Genomic DNA, 23,010 nt, shown 5'->3' on the forward strand with positions numbered 1-23,010 from the left:
TGCAGACACTTAAATTTGTCAAAATCATGTGTAAGAATGGCAAGACCTGTCAACTTTCTGGGGCTTTATTGTCGTTAAAATGTGAAATTAGGCTTAAAACAGGAAACTACTCTGCTAAAATTCTAGAGAAGTCTTATCAATTTCTACAACATAAAATCTATCAAATTAAGTTGTAATTAAAGAACAATGAAATAAAGAATTGCAAGTGACTGACAGCTTCATAAACAAATACCAAGTTGGACAAAAAGAATAGTCACATTTTTCCCTTCCTTCCTTTTTATTTTTATTTTTGCACAGATGAGGAACAAACTCAGAGCCTCACACTTGTCATGCAAGTGCTCTTCCACTGAAATAGATCCCAAACCCTTTGAGTCACAGTTTTTGAAAGAATGGTATAGGGGCTGGGGATATGGCCTAGTGGCAAGAGTGCTTGCCTTGTATACATGAGGCCCTGGGTTCAATTCCCCAGCACCACATATACAGAAAATGGCCAGAAGTGGCGCTGTGGCTCAAGTGGCAGAGTGCTAGCCTTGAGCAAGAGGAAGCCAAGGACAGTGCTCAGGCCCTGAGTCCAAGCCCTGGGACTGGCCAAAAAAAAAAAAAAATTGTGAAAGAATGGTATAGATTTGTAAAATATTTACCCTACCAGGAAAGTTTTATTTCCATTTGCAAATAGTGTAATAAGTTAGTAGGAGGTGTCGTTTCATAAGAACCTGTATCTACAGGAAGAACATTTGCACTGTGAGCTTCTTGTTTTGGACCTCACTGGGGAAGTAGATCAGTCAAAGGCCTTGGACAATGAAAAAACATGTCTTCAGGTCTCCTTGGAGAATGAAAAAAAGATGTCTTCAGGCCTCCAGTGCTTCTGGCACCACTTGATTCCCCATATTTGGTCTGGTTTGTCAGGCATTGTATTAAATGGCTTCTCAAAATGGTCCAGAAGTTGAGTTTCAATTATTCAGAAACATTTTTATTCCTCGCAGCTATTTAACATTAATTAATACCATTGCAAGGGAATTACCCATCACATTTCTCTACATTCACTGAAGAATTTGACAGTCATCCACTTCTTCGCTATTTATTATACTTCATCTTGTTAGAGGATTCATGGGGAGTTCTTGAAAATACCACTAGAACGTCTGGAGTAAAATACAAATAGAAAAGTTGTAATGATTACAGCAGTGATATAACAGTTGTTTCCATAACATGGAGTTCATTTCACTTAGCATCATCTTATGTGTTCATAAGGGCATAGCTATTAGGCTCTTGTGATCCTCTGCTGTGACTAGCCTAAACCTGTGCTAATTATTCCCTATGAGGGAAACCATAGAGTCCATGTTTCTATATCACTGTTGTAATCACTTTCAACATGCCATGTGAAACTGTAGCTTCTATTGTTGATGATCCTCTTGTATCCCTTTCCTGTGGTTGTACTGCACTATCACTGTATCTCATCTGAGTACCCTGGGTACTGTATATGCTGGTATTAGAACTAGGGAAGTGAAAGGGAAAATCAAAATCAAGTGACAAAGGATATAAGACAAATGACTCTAAAAGCAATACTTGCAAAACCATTTGGTGTAAACCAACTGAACAACTCATGGGAGGAAAGGGAAAGGGGGAGGGGGGGAATGATGAAGGAGGTAACAAACCATACAAGAAATGTACCCAAGGCCTAATGTACGTAACCTCTCTGTACATCACTTGGACAATAAATTTAAAAAAAAAAAGAAAAGCTGTAATGAAACTAAAACATTCAATAAAATGTATAATTAAAGGCAAATGATGTCATTATCTTCACATGTACAAAGCAACAGCCACTTTGGCTTAGCCAGCTTCAAAATTCAGTCAGGAACAGAGTATAAAAATAGTCCATCTCTGCATCCAGGCTCTCACCATACCGCTTGTGTTACTCTCACAAGACACTCATGTCCTGACTCCTTGTCTCTTTCTTCCATTTCACTTCTGCATGGTTTTATATCCAACATCAATGATGACAAATGCAAGGTCTGCTACTTAGTTATCCACTTATTTTTAGGATGGAGGAATGTTTTGCTTTGATTCTGTTCATCTAATTGAATTAATGTATATGGAAAACTGCCCGTCACCTTAAGAAAAAAGGAATAGAATTTCTTTCATAAACTAGAGGTGGCATATAAATATTGATGAGCAAAATAATATTAATTAATATTAAATTTAACCTCAGTTTATTCTTTTAACTCTATTAATTCAATTAAGTATATTTTTCTTAAATTGAAGTTTCAACTTGTGCTAATACCTTCCGATACTAATCATAAAAGTGGCATGAAGGCTTTTCTTATACTTGATCGCATTTGTTCTGTAAATATTTTTGGTTCTGAAAAATTAAATAAGTCATAACTATATTTTACAAATTAAAATTTAATATAATTTTTGGTGGAACCATATGTTTTTTTAGAAAATAAAGCCATCTAGCTCCTCAGAATGCAGTACAGTCGATATTGCTATCTCAGAAGAAGAAATGGTCTATGTACATGACAAGTTAAGGCATCTTAAAAGTGGTAAGATATTTTTTCTGAGGAATTTTTCCTGAAATCTTAACCTAAATAATGATTTTGGGGTTGTTTTCAGTCTTAAAGAGTTCCTTAAATTTCAAGGCGTCACAGCCATATTAACCTGTGTGAGTGGGTACATACACCACCTGTATTTCAGTAGGCACATAATAGATGCCAAGATAAAAGTCAAAGAAGTTTGCTGACATAGCTTACAAAGATATCAATTCAATATAAAGTCAACTCAGAAAAGAACTATTGAGCAGTATTATGTCAGTATAATATTAGCGATAATGTTGATAACAAAGTACATCTTATGCCACAAATAATATGGGGTAGAATATACAAATTTAATTATCTAATTGTATACTGATAATAATGCAACTGTGTATATTAGAACATAGCATAATAAAAAGTAATATGTGTAGCTAAATCATCAGTGGAATATATTTGTACATGTGTCTACAATGTAGTATACTTGTTCATTTTATATAATGTAATATAAATTATGTGTTAAATATTACATTATAGATCAAACATATTGAGTGAAATATTTTTCACTTTGTGAATTAAATACAATATTTTACTCATTACAAAAACACTAACTTTCATAGCAAAGCAAATTATAATGATGATATATATATTTCACATGAGTATGAGTATACAACTCCACTTATCTAATGTACTTGATGTATAATAATTAATCTCTTTGTGCTTATAATTTAACTTGATTTCCTGCCAAAATTAACAACTTATTATCAGTTTGGTCATATGAAAGCAATGGGAAGTCATCATAATTTTTACTGCTAAGTGATCAATTTTCTAACTTTGGAATAAGGCTATTCTCACCCAAGTAAACCCAAGGACATATATCATTTAGTACAAAACAAGAAGCATATTTTGCTTCACTATTGATGGTAATGATCACTAACGATAATAATTTGACATTGAGAAAAAAAGTTAAACTAAAATATTTTTTTACTTTTAACTTACCTACATCCATTTCTTAGAGTCTGTAATTAGTTGCTGAAGAATGCAATGTAGCATTTAGGATGTTTATTTTTTCTTGAGTTTTCTAGATATTTTTCCTTCACCATTTCATTCTTGACAGGTTATAGACAGGGATCTTCAATTGGTCAGATCAGTAAACAATCCAGGAGAAGAAAGATTTGGCAGAACATAAGGAAGACCTGCTGCAAGATTGTAGAAAACATTTGGTTTAAGGGTTTCATTGGCCTTGTCACTCTCCTCAGCACTGGTGCTCTGGTAAGTGAGCAGTCATGGTAAATTCAGTTCATTGACAAAGTCACCTTGCCAGACTACATCCCCAGAATGTTTAATATCCCACCAGATTTAATATTCTATGAGTTAATTTTGGAAACTCTGTGTTACAGTTTCTGTATCTATCATTCAATATTAAATTTAAGTATGAAAATTGCATAGATAATATATTTTAAAAAATATATGAGCCCCATACAGAAAAGTCTCATCCATTCAAAACCTGGCTCAAAGTGTTAGAATGCTAGCCTTGAGCAAAAGGAGTTCAGAGCCAGCACCCAGGCCCTAAGTTCAAGCCTTAAAGCCAACAAAACAATAAGTATGAATTGTAATGGCAAAAGAGAATGAAGTAAACTATAGAAATGATCCCTGAAAGTATGAGGGAGGAGGTAACAAACAGTACAAGAAATGTACCCAAGGCCTAACGTATGAAACTGTAACCTCTCTGAACATCAATTTAACAATAAAATAAAAATAAAAAAGAGAATGAAAATAGATACTTAAATCTTCTAACTTCATTTACATTTTACTCATGAAGGAAATTAATAATTTGAACATTTAAGGTAAATGGTGCTCAATAATGAAATTGACTGGTGCTCAATAATGAAAGAGGAGTATCACATGCCTTTTGAAGGGCTTTGGAAGTACAAAGCATTTAGTCTTCAATACAAATTTATTAGAGAATATTGTACTTTGCGGATGGGTACATGTGCCAGTTTTATATACAAGGTTATTCACAGAAATATTTTTGGAAATAACGTAATTTGAGTTTGGCATTTATAATTGCTAAGGGTCTAGATATGCTATGGTAAAAATCTCCCTAAACAGCTATTACTCAAACATAAGAGCTGATATATATATGTATATATATTAATTTCTAATTCTGTCCCTTGTATAAAAGAAAGTAAGAAATTTAGAGTATGTAGTGAATTGTTTGTGTTTGCTCTATGAACAGAGCGATCATTGCTGAGAAGTAGACATAGTACTGGAGTTTGAACTCAAGGCCTTGCACTCTACTATTTGGACCATAGCTGTATTTCTGGCTTTTTGGGTTTTTTTTGTTTTTTTTTTAATTTCTTTTTTCCCCCTGTGGTAATTAATTAGAGGTAAGAATCTCACCGAGTTTTCTTATTGGGCTGATTTCAAACTTATTCCTTGGAACCCAGGCTCCTGAGTTGATAGGATCAGAGGCATGAGCCCCAAGCACTGGTATGTGTATACTTCTATAGTATAAAATAGTATTTATCACACATACTATATATTGCATACATTAGGGATACCCAGGATTACTGATCACAGAGTGAATGAAGCTGTCACTTAGCATGATAGATGGAACATCCCCTGAGTTCCAGAATTACACAGTTCTGGCATTTAGTTTTAAATGTACTGTGAGTCTTTATACTAACTTTCCCTCACACATGAAAAGCCAGTATACAGACTTCAACTGCCATAGTTGAAAACATTAGTTTTCCCAGTATTTTTAGCTTTATAATAATAGATTCAGCCCTTATGTACTTCTTTATTTTTAACTCCTGTCATCTGGTTGCGATGTCCACTTCTTTATTATAACTGGAGGCAATTAGCCCTGCTAGCCTGCTCATTCTTTCTTGTACCTTGTAAGAAGTCACCAGTGACAAGTGGCTGCTTAGCCTTAAGTTTAGTGAAGACATAGTGTGTCCCTTAAGGCCCTATTCCTGAATACTCTGTCCAGAATTGATTCCCCAGACGCTTGGATTTTAACTTCACAAAACTGATTTCAGATATCTGACTTCAAGATTTGGAAGCATTTATATTTGGGTGGTATTCAGACATTCACCATGATAATCTGTCACAGCAGCCATAGGAAGTTAAAAAAAAAAAAAAAAAGCACCTTCCCACACACTGAGGATCTTCCCCCAGCCCAGGCAACTTCATCTTACCACATATGTACCAGGTGCTTTGACTTGCACTCTTTTCCTTCTTTAGCATTGCCAGAATTTTCCTAACTTCTTTATGAAGAGATCTGACTGTTAATCTACCAGGGGTCAGGAAAGAAGTTCAAGGCAGATGTTAAAGAGGTGATTTCTAGGTACTTCCCACATTGAAGGGTTTTTCCAGGTCCTCAAGCCAAACTTAAGTCTGATCTGACAGGGAAGTTCTAGACTCCAAAATATACCATATACTTACACTCTGAGTAAGGGTATTTCTGAGATTTCTCTATGTTAGCTAGCCATCAGCTGTGTTCCTCTGTCTCCTGGGTGTTCCTGGTGTGGTAGAGGCAATCCTCCATACAGTTTCAGTTGTGTTAGGAGACAAAACTCAAAGTTGCCGTGAAATGGTAGCTATTGGTGAACAACTCTACTTACAATCAACTACAATATTCAATATGTACCTGAAAAGTATATGGTACATGATGTGATAGGTATAATTATGTCATCTTACATCTATTGACTCCATCTGGCATATACTGTTCAATATAGTGAAGGCCAGTTTTTCTCATTAAGGCTGAGTGCCAGTGGCTCATTCCTTTAATCCAAGCTGTGCAGGAAGCTGAGATACAAGCCAGCTCAGGCAAGAAAGACCATGGGACTCTTATCTCCAATAAACTACTCAGAAAAACCTGGAAGTGGTGTTGTGGTTCAAAGGTTAGGGCACTAGTCTTGAGCACAGAGAAGCTTAGGGACACCTCCCAGGTCCTGAGTTCAAGCTCCAGGATTGGAAGAAAAAAAGTATATGAACTATTCCACCGTGACTTATTTCTGTAAATTTTGTTTTAATTTTATCAATGTTTTCATTACTAATTATTTTTGCATACAAATTTTTAAATGACATTGATTGCTTTATTACTATTAGAGTTCTTTTTCTTCAGTTTCGTATCTTTAGCTGGAGGTGGAATGTCACTCCTCTCAGTGTCAGAGCTTTCAGAATTTATATATATGCTAATCCTTAATCTTTTATTCACAGGCTTTTGAGGATATATATATTGATCAGCGGAAGACTATTAAAATCTTATTAGAATATTCTGACATGATCTTCACCTACATCTTCATTCTGGAAATGCTTCTAAAATGGATAGCATATGGTTTTAAGGTGTATTTCTCCAACGGCTGGTACAAGCTGGATTTCATGGTTGTTATTGTACGTATTTTTAAGAAAGAATTTGAAGGCTGATTTAGTTTCCTTTTCCTCTTGACCTTTTATTTAATTAAAATTCATTTTCCCCTGGTGTTTCAAGTTCCAACCCTATCATTCCTCATCTGTTATGTTTAACGTTCATCCATATCTTGTCATTCTAATACTTCAAATACTCTCAACACTATACTATTCAACATTCTAATAACTCGTCTATGAACCTTATGGTAACAGAAGAGCTTGTGGCACAATATGGTGAAAATACAAGAGCTCTACTATTTTTATTTTTAATAGTATATCCATAACTATTTATTGGAAATTTCACCAGCACTCACAATATTGAATTGTTCATTTGAATTACTCTCATTTGTTCTACATTGGCATCTTTGCTTATGCTACATTTTTAGCCATTTCTCTGCTGATATTTGGTTGTTGTATGTGTCATGGCTGATATGAAACTACTCGAGTTAGATCTTTTGTTTTTAATTTTTATTATCAAACTGGTGTACAGAGAGGTTACAGTTTCATACCTTAGGCATTAGATACATTTCTTGTACTGTTGGTTACCTCCTCGCTCATTTCCCCCTCCCCCCTCCCTTTTTCCCCCCACTAAAATACAACTTATACCAGCAGAGAATTTTTCTGTTTTCTTCTTTGTTTAATTTCTATGCCTAGAGCAAGTCCTATCATCTTATAGGCGCTGATAATATTTTGTGAATGAATAAATGGCTGTCTATTCTATAATAATGAAAAGTCTTCAATCTAGAGTTGAGTTGTAACAGGTAGCCCCATTCTTCTGAATTATTCTTGCCAATTAGGCTTCTACTCATACCAAACCAGAGGACAGCTAAAAATTTTTCCTTGTCACAGTTTTTAGATTTTATGCTTATGTGAATGATTCCCATCCTTCAAAGACACATTAAAGACCATCTCCCCAACAGAATAATAAAAAGAAAAAACAGCTGAGTGCAGTTGTACATGCCTACAATCCCAGCTACTTGATAGGTGGACCTTGGGAGTATTATTGTTTGAGAATAGCTAGAAATAAAGGATTGGGCCATGACTCAAATGAAAGAGTGCTTGCCCAGGAAGATAGGTTAAAATCCAATTACCACCAATAAAAAAGAAAGAAAAAGAAAAAAGTGCCAGAAAGACACTAAAAAATGTAGGCTATGTTTTCAGCCCTTTTACCTTAAGTTATTTTTCTTATCAGTCTCACTTTTGTCCCCCGTTGGATCACAAGTTTGTTTATGGATACAGCAAAGCTGAGATGACAAAAGTTTTCTGCAATGCTATACCAACAGGAGGTGCAACCTTAAGTCTCCAGATCTCAGTGGCCAGAGAGACTAGAATTACAGACATGTGTCACCACACTTAATGTGCAGTTTTTACTTTTGATTAAATAACATGCATATTCTTCTTGATTTCTGACCCCTGGAATAATACTGTAACTGTGACTATATACAAATGGGTGTTTCAAACTCCATTTTAATGAATATATGTGTACCATTATGGTAATGAAAGTAATCATAAAATTGATTCTTAATTTCAAACTAAGATATAAATATTTACCCTTGATCATAAAGAGTATAAGATACAGTGACATTACTCAAAAAGGAATGTACTCTATCTGATTTATGTAACCATAATCCATCTGTATAGAGGAGTTTTATACTAAAATTTTTTCATAATAACAATAAATTAGTCTTTTAAAGATTATCACAAGTATTGTGAGGTGTTAGTGATTCATGTTCGTAATCTTAGCTACTCCAGAGGTGGTGATCTGATGATTGCAGTTCAAAGCCAACTCAGGCATGAAAGTCTGTGATACTCTTATCTCCAATTAACCACAAAAAAAGGTAGAAGTGGAACTGTGGATCAAGCAGTTAAGTAGTAGCCTTGAGCAGAAATGCCAAGGGACATCACCTAGGTCTTGAGTTGGATGCCAAAGATAGACAGAGAGACAGACACACAGACAGACAGACAGACAGACAGACAGACACACACACACACACACACAGAGAACATGAAAAATAACTATACGATGATTTCTTAAACATTGTTAATCTATTAATAAGTTATTTTAAAGCCTTTCTTGGGTTTATCAGTAGGTTGTGACTGTATCTATAGTAAATGCATAGGTTATTTTAGATACTCTTTCAATTACTGTGATCATATTGACTCTTTTTTAATATATATATACAGGTGTTTTGCCTCAGCTTAATAGGCAAAACTCGGGAAGACCTAAAACCACTCACTTCCATTAAATTCCTTCGGGGCCTCAGAGTTCTGTCTCAATTTGAAAGAATGAAGGTAAGACAAAACTTTCTGAACTAATGTCTGGGTTTTATTAGGGACTGGACTGCTAAATTTCTAAGAACTAATAATTTGTGTTTCATTCTTAATGAGACCTTTAACCTCATCGATACAAAAAAATCCTATACTCTACTGCATAAAATTAAGGGATGAGTATAATTTTATACGTTTCTTATTAATTAATAGATATGAAAACTAATAATGATAAAGAGATGAAAGTAATAGCCAAAAGATAAAATATAATTTTAAAATAATATCTTTGTAACCCATATAGATAATTTCTACATTAAAAAAACAATATAAAGATCAGAAAATGAAAAATTGCTAAGTTAATTAACTTTAAATTTCATAAAATTGTACACACTAAATATTTACTGAACAAATGGAAGTTTGAATTTCAAAATAAAAATTATGTTACACACTATTAATTAATATTTGTCCTTTCTGTCTTCCTTGAGCCTTATTTGACCAATGTGAAGTAAACTGAAAGAAGATTCAACTATAAAAAAATGGCGAATATTGAGTTAAGGAAATGAAGACAATGATTATAGACTGTTCCTAGCAGTCAAATTTAGTTAGTAGATTAATCTGCCAAATCTCACAGTCTTGTGTGACTGACCAGTGGTATAAAATGATGTAGTAAAGAGGATTGAGGTTAAGTTACAACTGACTAGTGTTTGCTGAAACAGTGTTTGCTTACAACATACTCCTGGCTTCATGGCCTTTTTATTCCCCATTTCACCCCTTCCCTGGGCCCCTTGCAGGTCCCAGAGAGTAGGGCTTCAATAGTTAGCTATCCCTTCCCTCCCATTTTACATATTTTCTAGATAATTTCATACAAACACAGGTTTATTTATCTTGACCATTTCTGTTACAGTACAAAAACTTATTAAACATATGTTGAGCTGCTGAAATTAAGACTTATTTGTACTAGTTAGCTTTATTGCCTTTTACTGATATTTTACTACAAAGGATTTGATACTATCAGAATATTTAACATATATTTTCATTAAAATTAAATTACTATTTAATTATTCCAATACTTGCATATTTACTGCTAAATGTTGAAATATAACCTTTTTTTACCATGTGTTATATTTATATCAAATAGTATTTTCTACTTCATAAGAAATTAAAAGAATTTCACATTTCTTACCTAATGTATATATTTTTAATAACAGGTAGTTGTGAGAGCATTGATAAAAACAACGTTACCAACCTTGAATGTATTTCTGGTCTGCCTTATGATCTGGCTGGTTTTCAGTGTGATGGGAGTGAACTTGTTTGCTGGCACTTTCTATGCCTGCTTTGACCCAACAAGTGGAGAAAAATTCCCTGTATTTGAGGTTATGAACAGGAGTCAATGTGAAAGCCTTGATTTTAATGAATCCGTGCCATGGGAAAATGCAAAACTGAACTTTGATAATGTCGGAAATGGTTTTCTTTCTCTGCTTCAAGTAGTAAGTATATACTTTCTAAACTTTTTTAAAAGAAAGAAAATGAATTCTACGGTTTTTTACATTGTAGATGGACTATAAAGAATAAAATGTGGATAATGAATACATTCAATTATACAACATATTGGCAATTATTAGTTAATAGAATGTCACAGAACATAGTGTATTCGGCTTTCTTAAAGTGACAAAGGGGAAATAAAATTTTCCTGTTGGCAGAAAGAAGTAAGATGAACCACTGAACATGAAATCACAGGTCTTGCCTAATTATTTTCCAAATCAATAACTGATCATAAGATTGCAATTCTTTGGTCCAATTTGCATTAATACTGTTTTTATTCTATGTTTTATTTTACATTTTTTGTGCTGGTCTTATGGCTTAAACTCAGGCACTGTCCTTGACTTTTTTTGCTCAAGGATAGAACTTTACCACTTGAATCATTGCTTCACTTCTGGCTTTGGGGGGCAGTTAATTAAAGTTAAGATTCTTGTAAACTTTCCTGCCTAGTCTGGCTTTGAAGCTCAATCCTCAGATATAAGACCCCCAAATAACTAGGATTATAGGTGTGAGCCACTGGTCCTCAGCTTGTTTTTACTATTTAATGACTCAATATTTTGTATATTGAGTAAATATATTTATATGAAGGGGTGCACCATTTCATTTTTATTTATTCAGAGAATCGATGTGTGTGTGTGTGTGTGTGTGTACACACACTATTTGGAAGGATGTACTTACTATTTACCTATCTTCTTTATTTTCTCTTTTCATTCTGTTTTTAAGTGAAGGATAAACTAAGTAAAATAGTTAACAATTAAAATAGTTATATATTTCAATTATACAGAATGTTTAAGTGTGGCAGTTCCTTAAGTCCATTAGAATATTAACAACAAATGTAGTTTTACTTTTATTTATTATGAGATAGAGATTTCCATAAAAGTCAACTATATTTTGTTTATAACAGGCAACATTTAATGGATGGATTGATATCATGAATTCAGCTGTTGACTCTAGAACTGTAAGTACAAAATCAACCTAAAGCTCAAATTGCTAATACAACAAGAGCCCAATTTTCGCAATTGAAGGATAGGATACAAAGTACATGGGTATTTCATGGGCAATGGCAACTTTCTGTAATGTGGACAATGATTGAAGACCAGTAGTCCTACTTGAAGACTACCATACTTTGTAGCAATAACTAAACCAATGGAGAAAAATTTTAAGTGCAAATCAAGATAGCAATGGGAGGGCTGGGGATACGGCCTAGTGGCAAGAGTGCTCACCTCGTATACGTGAAGCCCTGGGTTCGATTCCCCAGCACCACATATACAGAAAATGGCCAGAAGTGGCACTGTGGCTCAAGTGGAAGAATGCTAGCCTTGAGCACAAAGAAGCCAGGGACAGTGCTCAGACCCTGAGACCAAGCCCCAGGACTGGAAAAAAAAAAAAAAAAACAGGAAAGCAATGGGATTCTTTCACTGAGAGAAGACATTATTTCCATAGCATTGCTGTATTTCCTTATACCTAATCATTTTATAAAGCATTCATTTTAAAATGTTAATAAGTGAAAAATTAAATATGACAAAATAAATAAATAAAGCTAAAAAGTTCTTTCAAATATGTATTTTAATACAGTCACTTTCTGCTTAAATATTTTGCAAATTCTGGATATTTCTGAACAACTAATACAGGTCTACCTGCAATAGCAACACTTAACCATGATGTCTAATTGTATTTTAAATATTCAGTTTATGGCTAAATATTGTATATTTCAAATTTTCTTAAGTAAAGGTGAATAAATTATGTCTAATATATTGCTTGGAAGCCTAAAATTAAACCTTAGAAGGTGGGTAAATGTAAAAATTAAGCTATGAACTTTTTAAATAAATAAATATTTTGCTGATTTTTAATTCAATTTTAGGTAAATATGCAGCCTTCGTTTGAAAGCAACCTCTATATGTACTTATACTTTCTCCACTTTATTATCCTTGGATTATTTCTTCCCCTATGTATGCTGATTGGTGCTATAATTGCTAATTTCAACAAGCACAGAATAAAGATAAGTATAAGTATTATTTGTTCCTAAATGCTAGGAAAAATCAGACACATTTATAAAAATATTATTCTTTGGTAATTGGCTTTAGATTCAACTTGCTCAAATTTTAACTGAGACATTTCTAATAAAATGACTGATGGTCTTGCACATCATTAAATACTGCTATAGTATTTATTCTGGCCTTGCTTTCAGTATTAAAATTTATTCACACAAGTTTGAAATTTACAAATCACATTTGTATGTGTTTTTTAAATAATAATGTGCTGAAAAATAAGTAATACCATAGTATTACTGCTGCAAATATGTGAATACACTAAAAGAATGATACCTTTTCTCCCTTATTTCTCCCTTCTCTCCCTATCTTTCTTTTTTGCTGTTTAGAAAATCTCACCATGTAACCCAAACACTCCTCAGACACAAACAGCTCCTATCACAGCCTTCCAACTATGTGAAATGACATGTTTATGCCACCATGACTAAAGCCTCCAAAGGCTCTTTTTGGGGGCATATTTGAAAGTCCAGAATCATAGCCAGAACCAGGCAAATTTCTGAGTTACAGTTGTTCCTGCTGCAAGCAGTAGAAAAAGTAGAAAGTCCTAGCTGAATACCAAACAGGAATGCTTGAGTCCATGATTAAAAATAAAAGTCAGAGACAGAACTAAACAATCACTGATAACATTCTGCAGAGATTCTTCCTGGATTTCCACAAATGGAAAACCATTAATAGGTCATCTAGGTCCACTCATATGCTCTGCTAAATGTCCTTCTTTCTATAAAGTATAGAAAAGACAAAAGAATCAAAGAACGAATAATTTTGAAATTCTACTTACAATCATGCCATCAAACTGTAGCCATTTACTTAATGTGGCCCAATACTCCACAAGTCTATGAACCTTTACGGAGAGCTGAGTTGATCAACAATAGTTTTGAGTGTATGCTGCTGCTTGATGGAGACTTCAGTCCAATACAGTAATACTGTAGACTTTATTTCTGGTCTTCATTATGGTGAACCTTATCAGTTTTAAGTGGCCAGTTTCTGTTTTATAACATTAATGACTGAATTCTTACTTAATTCTAACATTATTCACTTTATATAGCTTACTTTGGGATGCTGAAATTAGTGTGATATTTTTTTTTTTTGACCAGTCCTGGGCCTTGGACTCAGGGCCTGAGTACTGTCCCTGGCTTCCTTTTGCTCAAGGCTAGCACTCTGCCACTTGAGCCACAGCGCCACTTCTGGCCGTTTTCTGTATATGTGGTGCTGGGGAATCGAACCCAGGGCCTCATGTATACGAGGCAAGCTGTCTTGCCACTAGGCCATATCCCCAGCCCCGGGATGCTGAAATTAGAAGTAAAAAAGACACATCAGCATTAAAAGGTGCAACAAAGAATTTAACATAATGTCCTTCTGAAATTTAAAACTCTTCCAATAGTACTTATAAAGTGTAATAATTTATAGCCATATGAACAGTTGATTAGTCCTATTTATCCTTACTTGTTAAAAGGTGCAGATAAACTTTATCTCTTGTATTAAATCTTCCTAAAAAAACTCTCCCAGATCTCCTCCATTGTTTCTTATTTTTGTTTCTCTCTTACAAGAGAAAGTCTTTAGTAAACTCAAAGATTAATATAGCCTTGATTATGTACACGAAAGTACACCAAAAGATGATTTAAAAATTCACTCAATACCAGTGTATTACACGCTATGTGCTTCATGTGGATTTCTGCATAGAAAGTTGAATATGCTTAAGCATGATTTCACAACAAATTAGGTCAATAACTGCCATATTTTTCTAAAATTTATATTAGCATTAAGAATAAGTTGGGGGCTGGGGATATAGCCTAGTGGCAAGAGTGCCTGCCTCAGATACACGAGGCCCTAGGTTCGATTCCCCAGCACCACATATACAGAAAATGGCCAGAAGCGGCACTGTGGCTCAAGTGGCAGAGTGCTAGCCTTGAGCGGGAAGAAGCCAGGGACAGTGCTCAGGCCCTGAGTCCAAGGCCCAGGACTGGCCAAAAAAAAAAAAAAAAAAAAAAGAATAAGTTGGATAAACATTATTTTAATACCCCTTTCTTTAATATTTTACCAGGGAGGCACAAATATCTTCATAACAGCCAAACAGAAGAAACAGTACCGAGCACTGAAGAGGCTGATGTACGAGGACTCTGAAAAATCAGTACCTCGCCCAAGAGTAAGAAGTACTTTGGCAAAAATTTGATTGGTTGCTTTTGTTTTTTGCCATGTTTTGATAACACGCTAGTTGGAATTTTATAAATGCTCAGACTCTCACTTACTTTCATATTAGGTAAAGAAAGGTATAACTTCCTGATTAGGTGAAGGAAGCTGTAGATTCTTAAAAAAAAAAAAAATGTATATGGGCCCAGGACCTAACTCAGTGATGGAGCACTGGCCTATCTTGTACTACATACTGGGTTTGATCTCCAGCATTAAGATTGATGGATGAATGGATAGATGATAGATAGATAGATAGATAGATAGATAGAGAGAGAGAGAGAGAGATAGAAAAATAGTAGACAGAGAAGACAGTGTTTGTCAATGTGTATCATGTTAGTAAGAGGATTACCATTAATTTTCTTCGCCTACAGAACAAGTTCCAAGGCTGCATTTTTGATTTTGTAACAACTCGAATTTTTAAAGTCATCAGTATGGCTCTGATCTGTCTCCAAGCACTAACCCTCACGATACAAAGTGATGGGCAGAATCTACAGATGGACGTGTTTTTCACCTGGGCTGAACTAGTTTTTGTGATCCTGTATAGTGTGGAGTGCATACTGAAGCTCATCTCCTTCCATTGTTACTATTTCACCATTGTGTGGAACATTTTCGATTTTATGGTGGTTGTTTTCTCTATTACAGGTAATATTTTTTGTTTGGTTTGGTTTGCATTTGTAGTAACATTAATTCAATCAAATTAATGTAGTATTTCTAGAGGAAAAATAACGAAGGACTTCTTTCAGGAATGCCTCCGTTTGTTGCACTCAAATATGTTTACATGCTTGACGAATATGAAATAATTAACAAATGTATTTACTAAACTCATAGCTTATACTTCATGTTAGAAACCACTGATAAATGCCTAATCGTCCTTCTGGAATATAATGTACATGGAAGTTCATGGATGACATTAGAAAACCTTTATGCCTTAGAATGATGCAACCAATCAAGCTTACTCAGGGCACTGACCTTCAGCTTTTTCACTCAAGGGTGGCACTCCACCACTTGAGCCACAGCTCCACATTTATCTTTTGGTTGGTTAATTGGATATGAGTCCATGAGCTTTCTTGCCTGGGCTGGCTTTGAACTATGATCCTCAGATCTCAGCTTCTTGAGTAATTAGGATTACATACATGAGCCATTGGCTCCAGCTTCATTTTATTTTTGTGAAAAAATGATGAGAACTAATATCATGGCATTATTTGTACCCCTTCTTTCTCGTTGGGGAGAAAAGAGGATACTCTTTCTATCATTTTCCCCTGAGAAATATAAGGTGAAGTAGAAAAAGCCGCTTGCACTTCTGCAAATGTAGCACAGGAAATAATGTCATCAGGTTCAGCCAGGCTTCAGATAAGAAAATAAAGTTTGAAATTTTATTAGTGAGCTAGTTTAAAGATTTGTTTACTGGGGCTGGGGATATAGCCTAGTGGCAAGAGTGCCTGCCTCGGATACACGAGGCCCTAGGTTCGATTCCCCAGCACCACATATACAGAAAACGGCCAGAAGTGGCGCTGTGGCTCAAGTGGCGGAGTGCTAGCCTTGAGCAGGAAGAAGCCAGGGACAGTGCTCAGGCCCTGAGTCCAAGGCCCAGGACTGGCCAAAAAAAAAAAAAAAAAAAAAGATTTGTTTACTAATAAATGAGGGTAAATCCTGAATAGTGAAAGAGTTTAGAAGACTGAGGAGAAATGAGAACTTCAGTGAGAATGGAAGATACTCTAAAGTACTTATGGGCCGAGGGTAAAAGACAGGGTAAAACACCACAAAGATCACTTTACAGTGGTCCAGATTAAAAGAAATGATGCTGATTGATACTTGCTTCAGATAGCCTCTATATGAGGTTCCCTTCTCTATCATCTTCTCAGCTAAATTATTTCTAAGTTTTAAGAAAACACACATATTCTTATTGAATTAATATTTAATGTATCTGGGACTCAAAATATTATTTGTGGAAAACAAATAAATTACAATTAATATATATCAGACATCTTAGTAATTGCATTTAGAAGACCTTTCTGCTGTGCATTATATTTATTTTTAAAGTCAATCACCAGCTACAGCATTATAAAAATCTTTGAAACTAGAAATGGTATCCCTTATCTTTTCATAGTCCCATGATGCCTTTATAAAGCATTGAATAAGGGTTAGATTGAACTACATGTTTTGAAGCACATAAAAAAAAGATTATTGTTCTAGTTTATTGATCAGGTTATCTGTAATTTTTATCAGTACTGTTTCTAGTGTTCTGAAGATGATAGTACAGAGAATTATCTTTCAATTTTGCTCTCTGCTATGTTCATTGATATCGTTAATATTTATCCCAAAACTTTAAATATATTATTAGAGGAACTTTAGAAAATAAGAGGGATTCGTAAGATAAAGGAAAATAAATTAAGCACAAAATAATGCATATCTTTCTAACACACTTATGTATGAGTGAATTGATCATCTTTGTCTTTTCCACATGAGGTTTGCTGGTGCCTGTGACAATAGGATACTACCTTGTTCCTCCTTCCCTGGTACAACTGATCCTTCTCTCTCGCATCGTCCACATCCTACGTCTTGGGAAAGGACCAAAGGTGTTCCATGATCTGATGCTCCCTTTCATGCTGTCTCTCCCAGCATTGTTGAACATGGGCCTTCTCATCTTCCTGTTCATGTTCATCTATGCCATCTTTGGCATGTACAACTTTGCCTATGTCAAAAAAGAAGCCGGAATTAACGATGTGTCCAACTTTGAAACCTTTGGCAGCAGTATGCTCTGTCTTTTTCAAGTCACCATTCTGGCAGGGTGGGATGGGATGCTTCACGCCATTTTCAACAGTGAATGGTCTGACTGTGATCCTAATAAAATTAATCCTGGGACTCAGGTTCGAGGAGATTGTGGGAATCCTTCTGTTGGGATTTTCTATTTTGTCAGTTACATCCTCATTGCATGGCTCATCATTGTTAATATGTATATTGTTGTGGTAATGGAGTTTGTAAATATTACTTCTAAGAAAAAGGCCAGGACTTTGAGTGAAGATGACTTTAGGAAATTCTTTCAGGTATGGAAGAGGTTTGATCCTGACAGGACACAGTATATAGATTCTAGCAAGCTTTCAGATTTTGCAGCTGCTCTTGATCCTCCTCTTTTTCTGGCAAAACCAAATAAGGGACAGCTTGTGGCTCTGGATCTTCCCATGGCTGTTGGAGACAGAATTCATTGCCTTGACATCCTCCTTGCTCTTACAAAAAGAGTTATGGGAAAAGATGAGAGGATGGACAAAGTCCTTTCAGAGATAGAGTCTGGGTTTCTGTCAGCCAACCCATTTAAAATTACATATGAACCAATTACAACTACTCTGAAACGAAAACAAGAGGCAGTGTCAGCCACCATCATTCAGCGTGCTTATAAAAGTTACCGCTTGAGGCAAGGTGATAAAAAAGCATCAGAGAGTCAAACAATTGATGATGAAAGAGATGTTCAAGGTGCCAAAGAAGATGTCCATTTTGAAAAAGTTAAGGAAAAGTCATGTGCCCAAAGTCAGATATAATCCCACTTTCAGCTTTTGCTTTCTTCATTTATCCTCCAATGTAAATACTTCATTAAGAAATGAAAGCAAAAGGCAGAAAGAGAAGGAACAGTGACCTGGGGTTTACAATGTCTCAATGTAAATCTGATGTTCACAAGTGTCCATTCCAAACTCACTTTTATGTTTATCATTTAATTTAATCCTCAAGGAAAAAGACAAGCCCATCATACTGTTGCAGTTAGTAAAAATAAGTTAAAGTTGCCTTTTGCCAATATACAAGTTGCTCTGAGTTAGCTGGAGCGTGACTCTTCTGATTAAAGATTAGCAGCAAAAGATTAGTAAAGATTAGCAACAAAAGAACCTTCCTCTTCATGCCTAACTTAAAGGGCTTTAAGTCGCCATTACTAAGGTTTGCAAAAAGTGGAGTACTTATTTAATGTGGTTTTAGATTTTAAAGTCACAGTCCAACAAAATAAACTCATAGCCCAACAAAATAACACCAGAGAAATAAGTACTGGGAATTGAGAGACCAGTAGAAGGAAGGTAGACAAATGAAAGAGAAAAAGGTGGTAACAATGCACTCATGAAATTCAATGTGGCTGGGAATGTGGCTTACTGGTAGACTGCTTGCCTAGCATGCATGAAGTCCTGAGTTCGATTCCTCAGCACCACATAAACAGAAAAAAAACAGAAGTGTTGCTGTAGTTTAAGAGGTAGAGTGCTATCCTTAAGCAAAAAGAAGCCAGGGACAGTTTTCAGGCCCTGAGTCGTAAGCCCCAGAACTGGAAAAATAAGAAAAGAAAAAAAAATGGATCAGGAAAATGTGGTACATATACACAATGGAATTTTATGCCTCTATCAGAAAGAATGACGTTGGCCCATTTGTAAGGAAATGGAAGGACTTGGAAAAAATTATACTAAGTGAAGTGATCCAGACCCAAAGAAACATGGACTCTATGGTCTCCCTCATAGGGAATAATTAGCACAGGTTTAGGCTAGTCACAGCAGAGGATCACAAGAGCCCAATAGCTATACCCTTATGAACACAAAAGATGATGCTAATTGAAATGAACTCCATGTTATGAAAACGACTGTTATATCACTGTTGTAATTACTTTCAACATGCAATGTGAAACCATAGCTTCTGTTGTTGATGATCGTCTTGTATCCCCTTTCTGTGGTTGTACCTGAACTATCTCTGTATCTTATCTGAGTACATTGGAAACTGTGTATACAGGTATTAGAACTAGGAAACTGAAAGGGAATACCAAAATCGAGAGACAGAGGGTAAAAAAGACAAAAGATTACAAAAGCAATACTTGCAAAACTGTTTAGTGTAAATCTACTGAACAACTCATGGGGGGAAAGGGAAAAGGGGAGGGGGAAGAGGGGAATGAGGGAGGAGGTAACAAAGAGTACAAGAAATGTATCCAGTGCCTAACGTATGAAACTGTAACTGCTCTGTATATCAGTTTGACAATAAAAAAAAAACAAATAATAATGGACATCTACAAAATTAAGAAAATTGACGAAAGTAGTAAGGTATGGAGGGATGGAGGAGAATGATGAAATGGGTGATTTGGATCAAGAGTCATTATATTCATATACTGTTTTGTTGAATAACAACTCAGTTGTCCAGCTACTTATTTTTAATAGTTTTAGAAAAGGAAAAACATAGTGAAATACCATAGGCCATTAAATCCTAAACTGACCTAAACAAATGCTCAAGGTAGAAACAAATGGAGACAATTATATTATGCCTTTCTTTAGAAAGTGCCTTTGAATTCAAACACAGGGACCAATCCAAAACACATATTAAAATAATTATTTGAAGACCTATGTTTTCTTTTTGTTGGTTTTTCTTTTTCTAGTGGTAGTGATGTTGCTCCACTATTCTTGGACTTCTGTTTTTCTCATCCCTTTTTTTTTTTTTTTTTGGCCAGTCCTGGGCCTTGGACTCAGGGCCTGAGCACTGTCCCTGGCTTCTTCCCGCTCAAGGCTAGCACTCTGCCACTTGAGCCACAGCGCCGCTTCTGGCCGTTTTCTGTATATGTGGTGCTGGGGAATCGAACCTAGGGCCTCGGGTATCCGAGGCAGGCACTCTTGCCACTAGGCTATATCCCCAGCCCCTTCTCATCCCTTTTGTTTTCTTCAAACTTACATATTTCACTTTAAATTAGTATATAGTAATTAGAGTAATAGATATGTTAATAGACTCAAGTACTAGCTCATGACAAATCTGAATGTCTTCTTACCATATGGCCATATTATAGCATTGAGTATATATGGTCTGTGTAAGGCATGTTATAACATGAATTAGAATTGATGAGAACAACCAGTGTGTCTGGAGTTTGGGTCAGGAGCTTTCTTGGGAAACTGGAGCCACTTTAAAGTAGTTCTTTCTGCACTTTCTACTTTTCTTAAAGTAAGAAAGTGATCATTTAAACAATATGGTACTTGTGAATTAGAAAATAAATGTGTAAAATTTTCTTTTATAATATTAATAGGTGAAAATTGTGTTTTATTTGCTCATTTTTGTCAGGTTCTGTTTTCTTTTGTTTTTTTTTTTTTATCTCTGAATATATACTCTAACATGTTTTGTGTTTGAGAACTACCAAATCCTAAATATGAGTTTTGCCTATTGAATATCTTTTTAGTTTGTCACAAAGAATTGTTTGTTGAATTAGTCATAAAAGTATAGTTGTGTACATCAAATGGCATTTACTCCATTTGTATGAAACCTCATTGCAATGTGCCTAGAAACTGCTAAAAGATTTAAAAAGAAAATCTGTACAATGTTGACTAAAATGACAAGCTTTAAATATGTTGTATGACACTTAGTGTCATTTACACACTGGTAATTTTATGAATTGTTATGAATGCATGATCTTGAGCCTTAACAAATTATAATCAATTTCTGCTCTTCAGAAATTTAGTAACTTTACCAAAATGCCTTTAGGGGATCTTCAAAGTAATTGCAGTGACAGAGTTCTGGGTTTGTTTGTTTTATTACCTACAAATATTTCTTCCCTTTCTCTTCTCCATCCCCTGAGAGGAACCAGGGAGAATTTGGTGTAATATATTGACTTAGTGACATGGTAACAGCTGGTGCTTTACAAATAAGCTTCTCACTTTTCTATTTCTTTGGAATGCTTTACTATGGAAATTGCTTCAGATACTTAACTGAACCAAAATTTGCTTCCCTAAAATTCTAAGGATCACAAACTGATAATGGTTCAAAAGTATTGTTCTTACTTTGAAATAGTGTTTCCCAGTAACTTTCCAAATGCTGCATTAAGATTTATTTTTAGCAAGATATTTTCCAATATATTCTACTTTTTAGTTAAATACTATACAAAACAATAAATGCAACCTTTTAACCACAATATGCTTTGCTTGTTTTTCTTTTGTAATGTTATAAGTAACTCTGGCAACTTTGTATGGTAGAATTTAAAACAGTAATTTTTGTACAAATTCATTCATTCCGAATCATACTTGGATACTTACAATATTTATGCAGACTTCCTTTAGATCACTTAATACTGTAAAGTAAGGAAGCTTACTTTTAATGCTTTATCTTTGGCTTTTGAAATATGCTTTGTAATTAGCACATGTTTAGAAAATTTCCACTTGTTTCCACATTATTGATTCATAGTTTAAATCCCTTGTGTCAAAGAATATACTATGTGTATCTTTGGTTCTTTTAAGTCCATTAAGTTGTGTCAACACTATGTACTTTTGTGCCTTCTTTATGACCATAGATTATGCCTTCAGTCTTCATTAAAGAATATTGTTCACTGGCATACCAAGTCACTGGGGAACTTTCAGAAAATATCATTTCCTGGTCCTTTTGATCCTAAAAGAACATCTCTTGATTTCTGTTTAAGCCTTGCCAATATTAAAATTTAGGTGACTTCTGTCCTATAAAAGATACAATACTTCCTTCACAACTCTATATGAGTCTTCTTATTGAAAATAAGATGACAATTCATGTTTCAAAAGGGCTATAAGATAGGTGGAAAACCCAAGAACAGTTAACTCCAAAATATCCCCACCAATTATATCACTTCTCCCCCAAATTTATGTTGTCCAGTTTTTTTTATATTCAAGTTTCCTTTTCCCTTTCTACACCCTGCTTCATAGAAACATATTTTCTCTATTATTTGGACCAATTCTGTTGTGACTTGAAATTGGAACCAGTAATTGTTCCATTCCTTCTTACTTTCTCTTGCTATTTTTCTCTGTCTCCATCTCTCTGTCTTGATCTTATGAAACAGTGAAGATCTGAACTTATTCTGGAGAAAATTATAGAAGAGAAGAAAATAGGAAATAGTATTTAAATTGTTTCCATTTTAAGGTAAAAAATTAACTGATGTACAAATCAGGAACATATGTTCGCTATGGAAAAAGGCATAGTACTTCAAGGAGATAATTAGAAGGGAATTTAGAAATGATGACTGCACAGTCACATTTTTCAGATAATAGATAAAAGAGTATTTTCACAAGTTTTATCTT

General features: G+C 34.8%; 1 protein-coding gene across 2 annotated transcripts in view; it reads left to right on the top strand.

Moving 5' to 3' along the window:
* Scn7a (sodium voltage-gated channel alpha subunit 7) overlaps nucleotides 1-18,824 on the top strand; it is a 59,015-nt gene extending 40,191 nt beyond the window's left edge. For both annotated transcript variants that reach the window (XM_048345298.1, XM_048345299.1), the window contains exons 16-25: nucleotides 2,438-2,540; nucleotides 3,643-3,797; nucleotides 6,753-6,926; nucleotides 9,126-9,233; nucleotides 10,418-10,696; nucleotides 11,653-11,706; nucleotides 12,610-12,747; nucleotides 14,835-14,939; nucleotides 15,355-15,625; nucleotides 17,450-18,824. In XM_048345298.1, the coding sequence (XP_048201255.1) occupies nucleotides 2,438-2,540; nucleotides 3,643-3,797; nucleotides 6,753-6,926; nucleotides 9,126-9,233; nucleotides 10,418-10,696; nucleotides 11,653-11,706; nucleotides 12,610-12,747; nucleotides 14,835-14,939; nucleotides 15,355-15,625; nucleotides 17,450-18,516 (2,454 nt within the window). In that variant the 3' untranslated portion in view covers nucleotides 18,517-18,824. The remainder of the gene's footprint in view (nucleotides 1-2,437; nucleotides 2,541-3,642; nucleotides 3,798-6,752; nucleotides 6,927-9,125; nucleotides 9,234-10,417; nucleotides 10,697-11,652; nucleotides 11,707-12,609; nucleotides 12,748-14,834; nucleotides 14,940-15,354; nucleotides 15,626-17,449) is intronic.
* The last annotated feature ends 4,186 nt before the right edge of the window (nucleotides 18,825-23,010 follow it).

Source organism: Perognathus longimembris, chromosome 4, assembly GCF_023159225.1.
Source record: "Perognathus longimembris pacificus isolate PPM17 chromosome 4, ASM2315922v1, whole genome shotgun sequence".
In the NCBI taxonomy this organism is placed as follows: domain Eukaryota; kingdom Metazoa; phylum Chordata; class Mammalia; order Rodentia; family Heteromyidae; genus Perognathus; species Perognathus longimembris.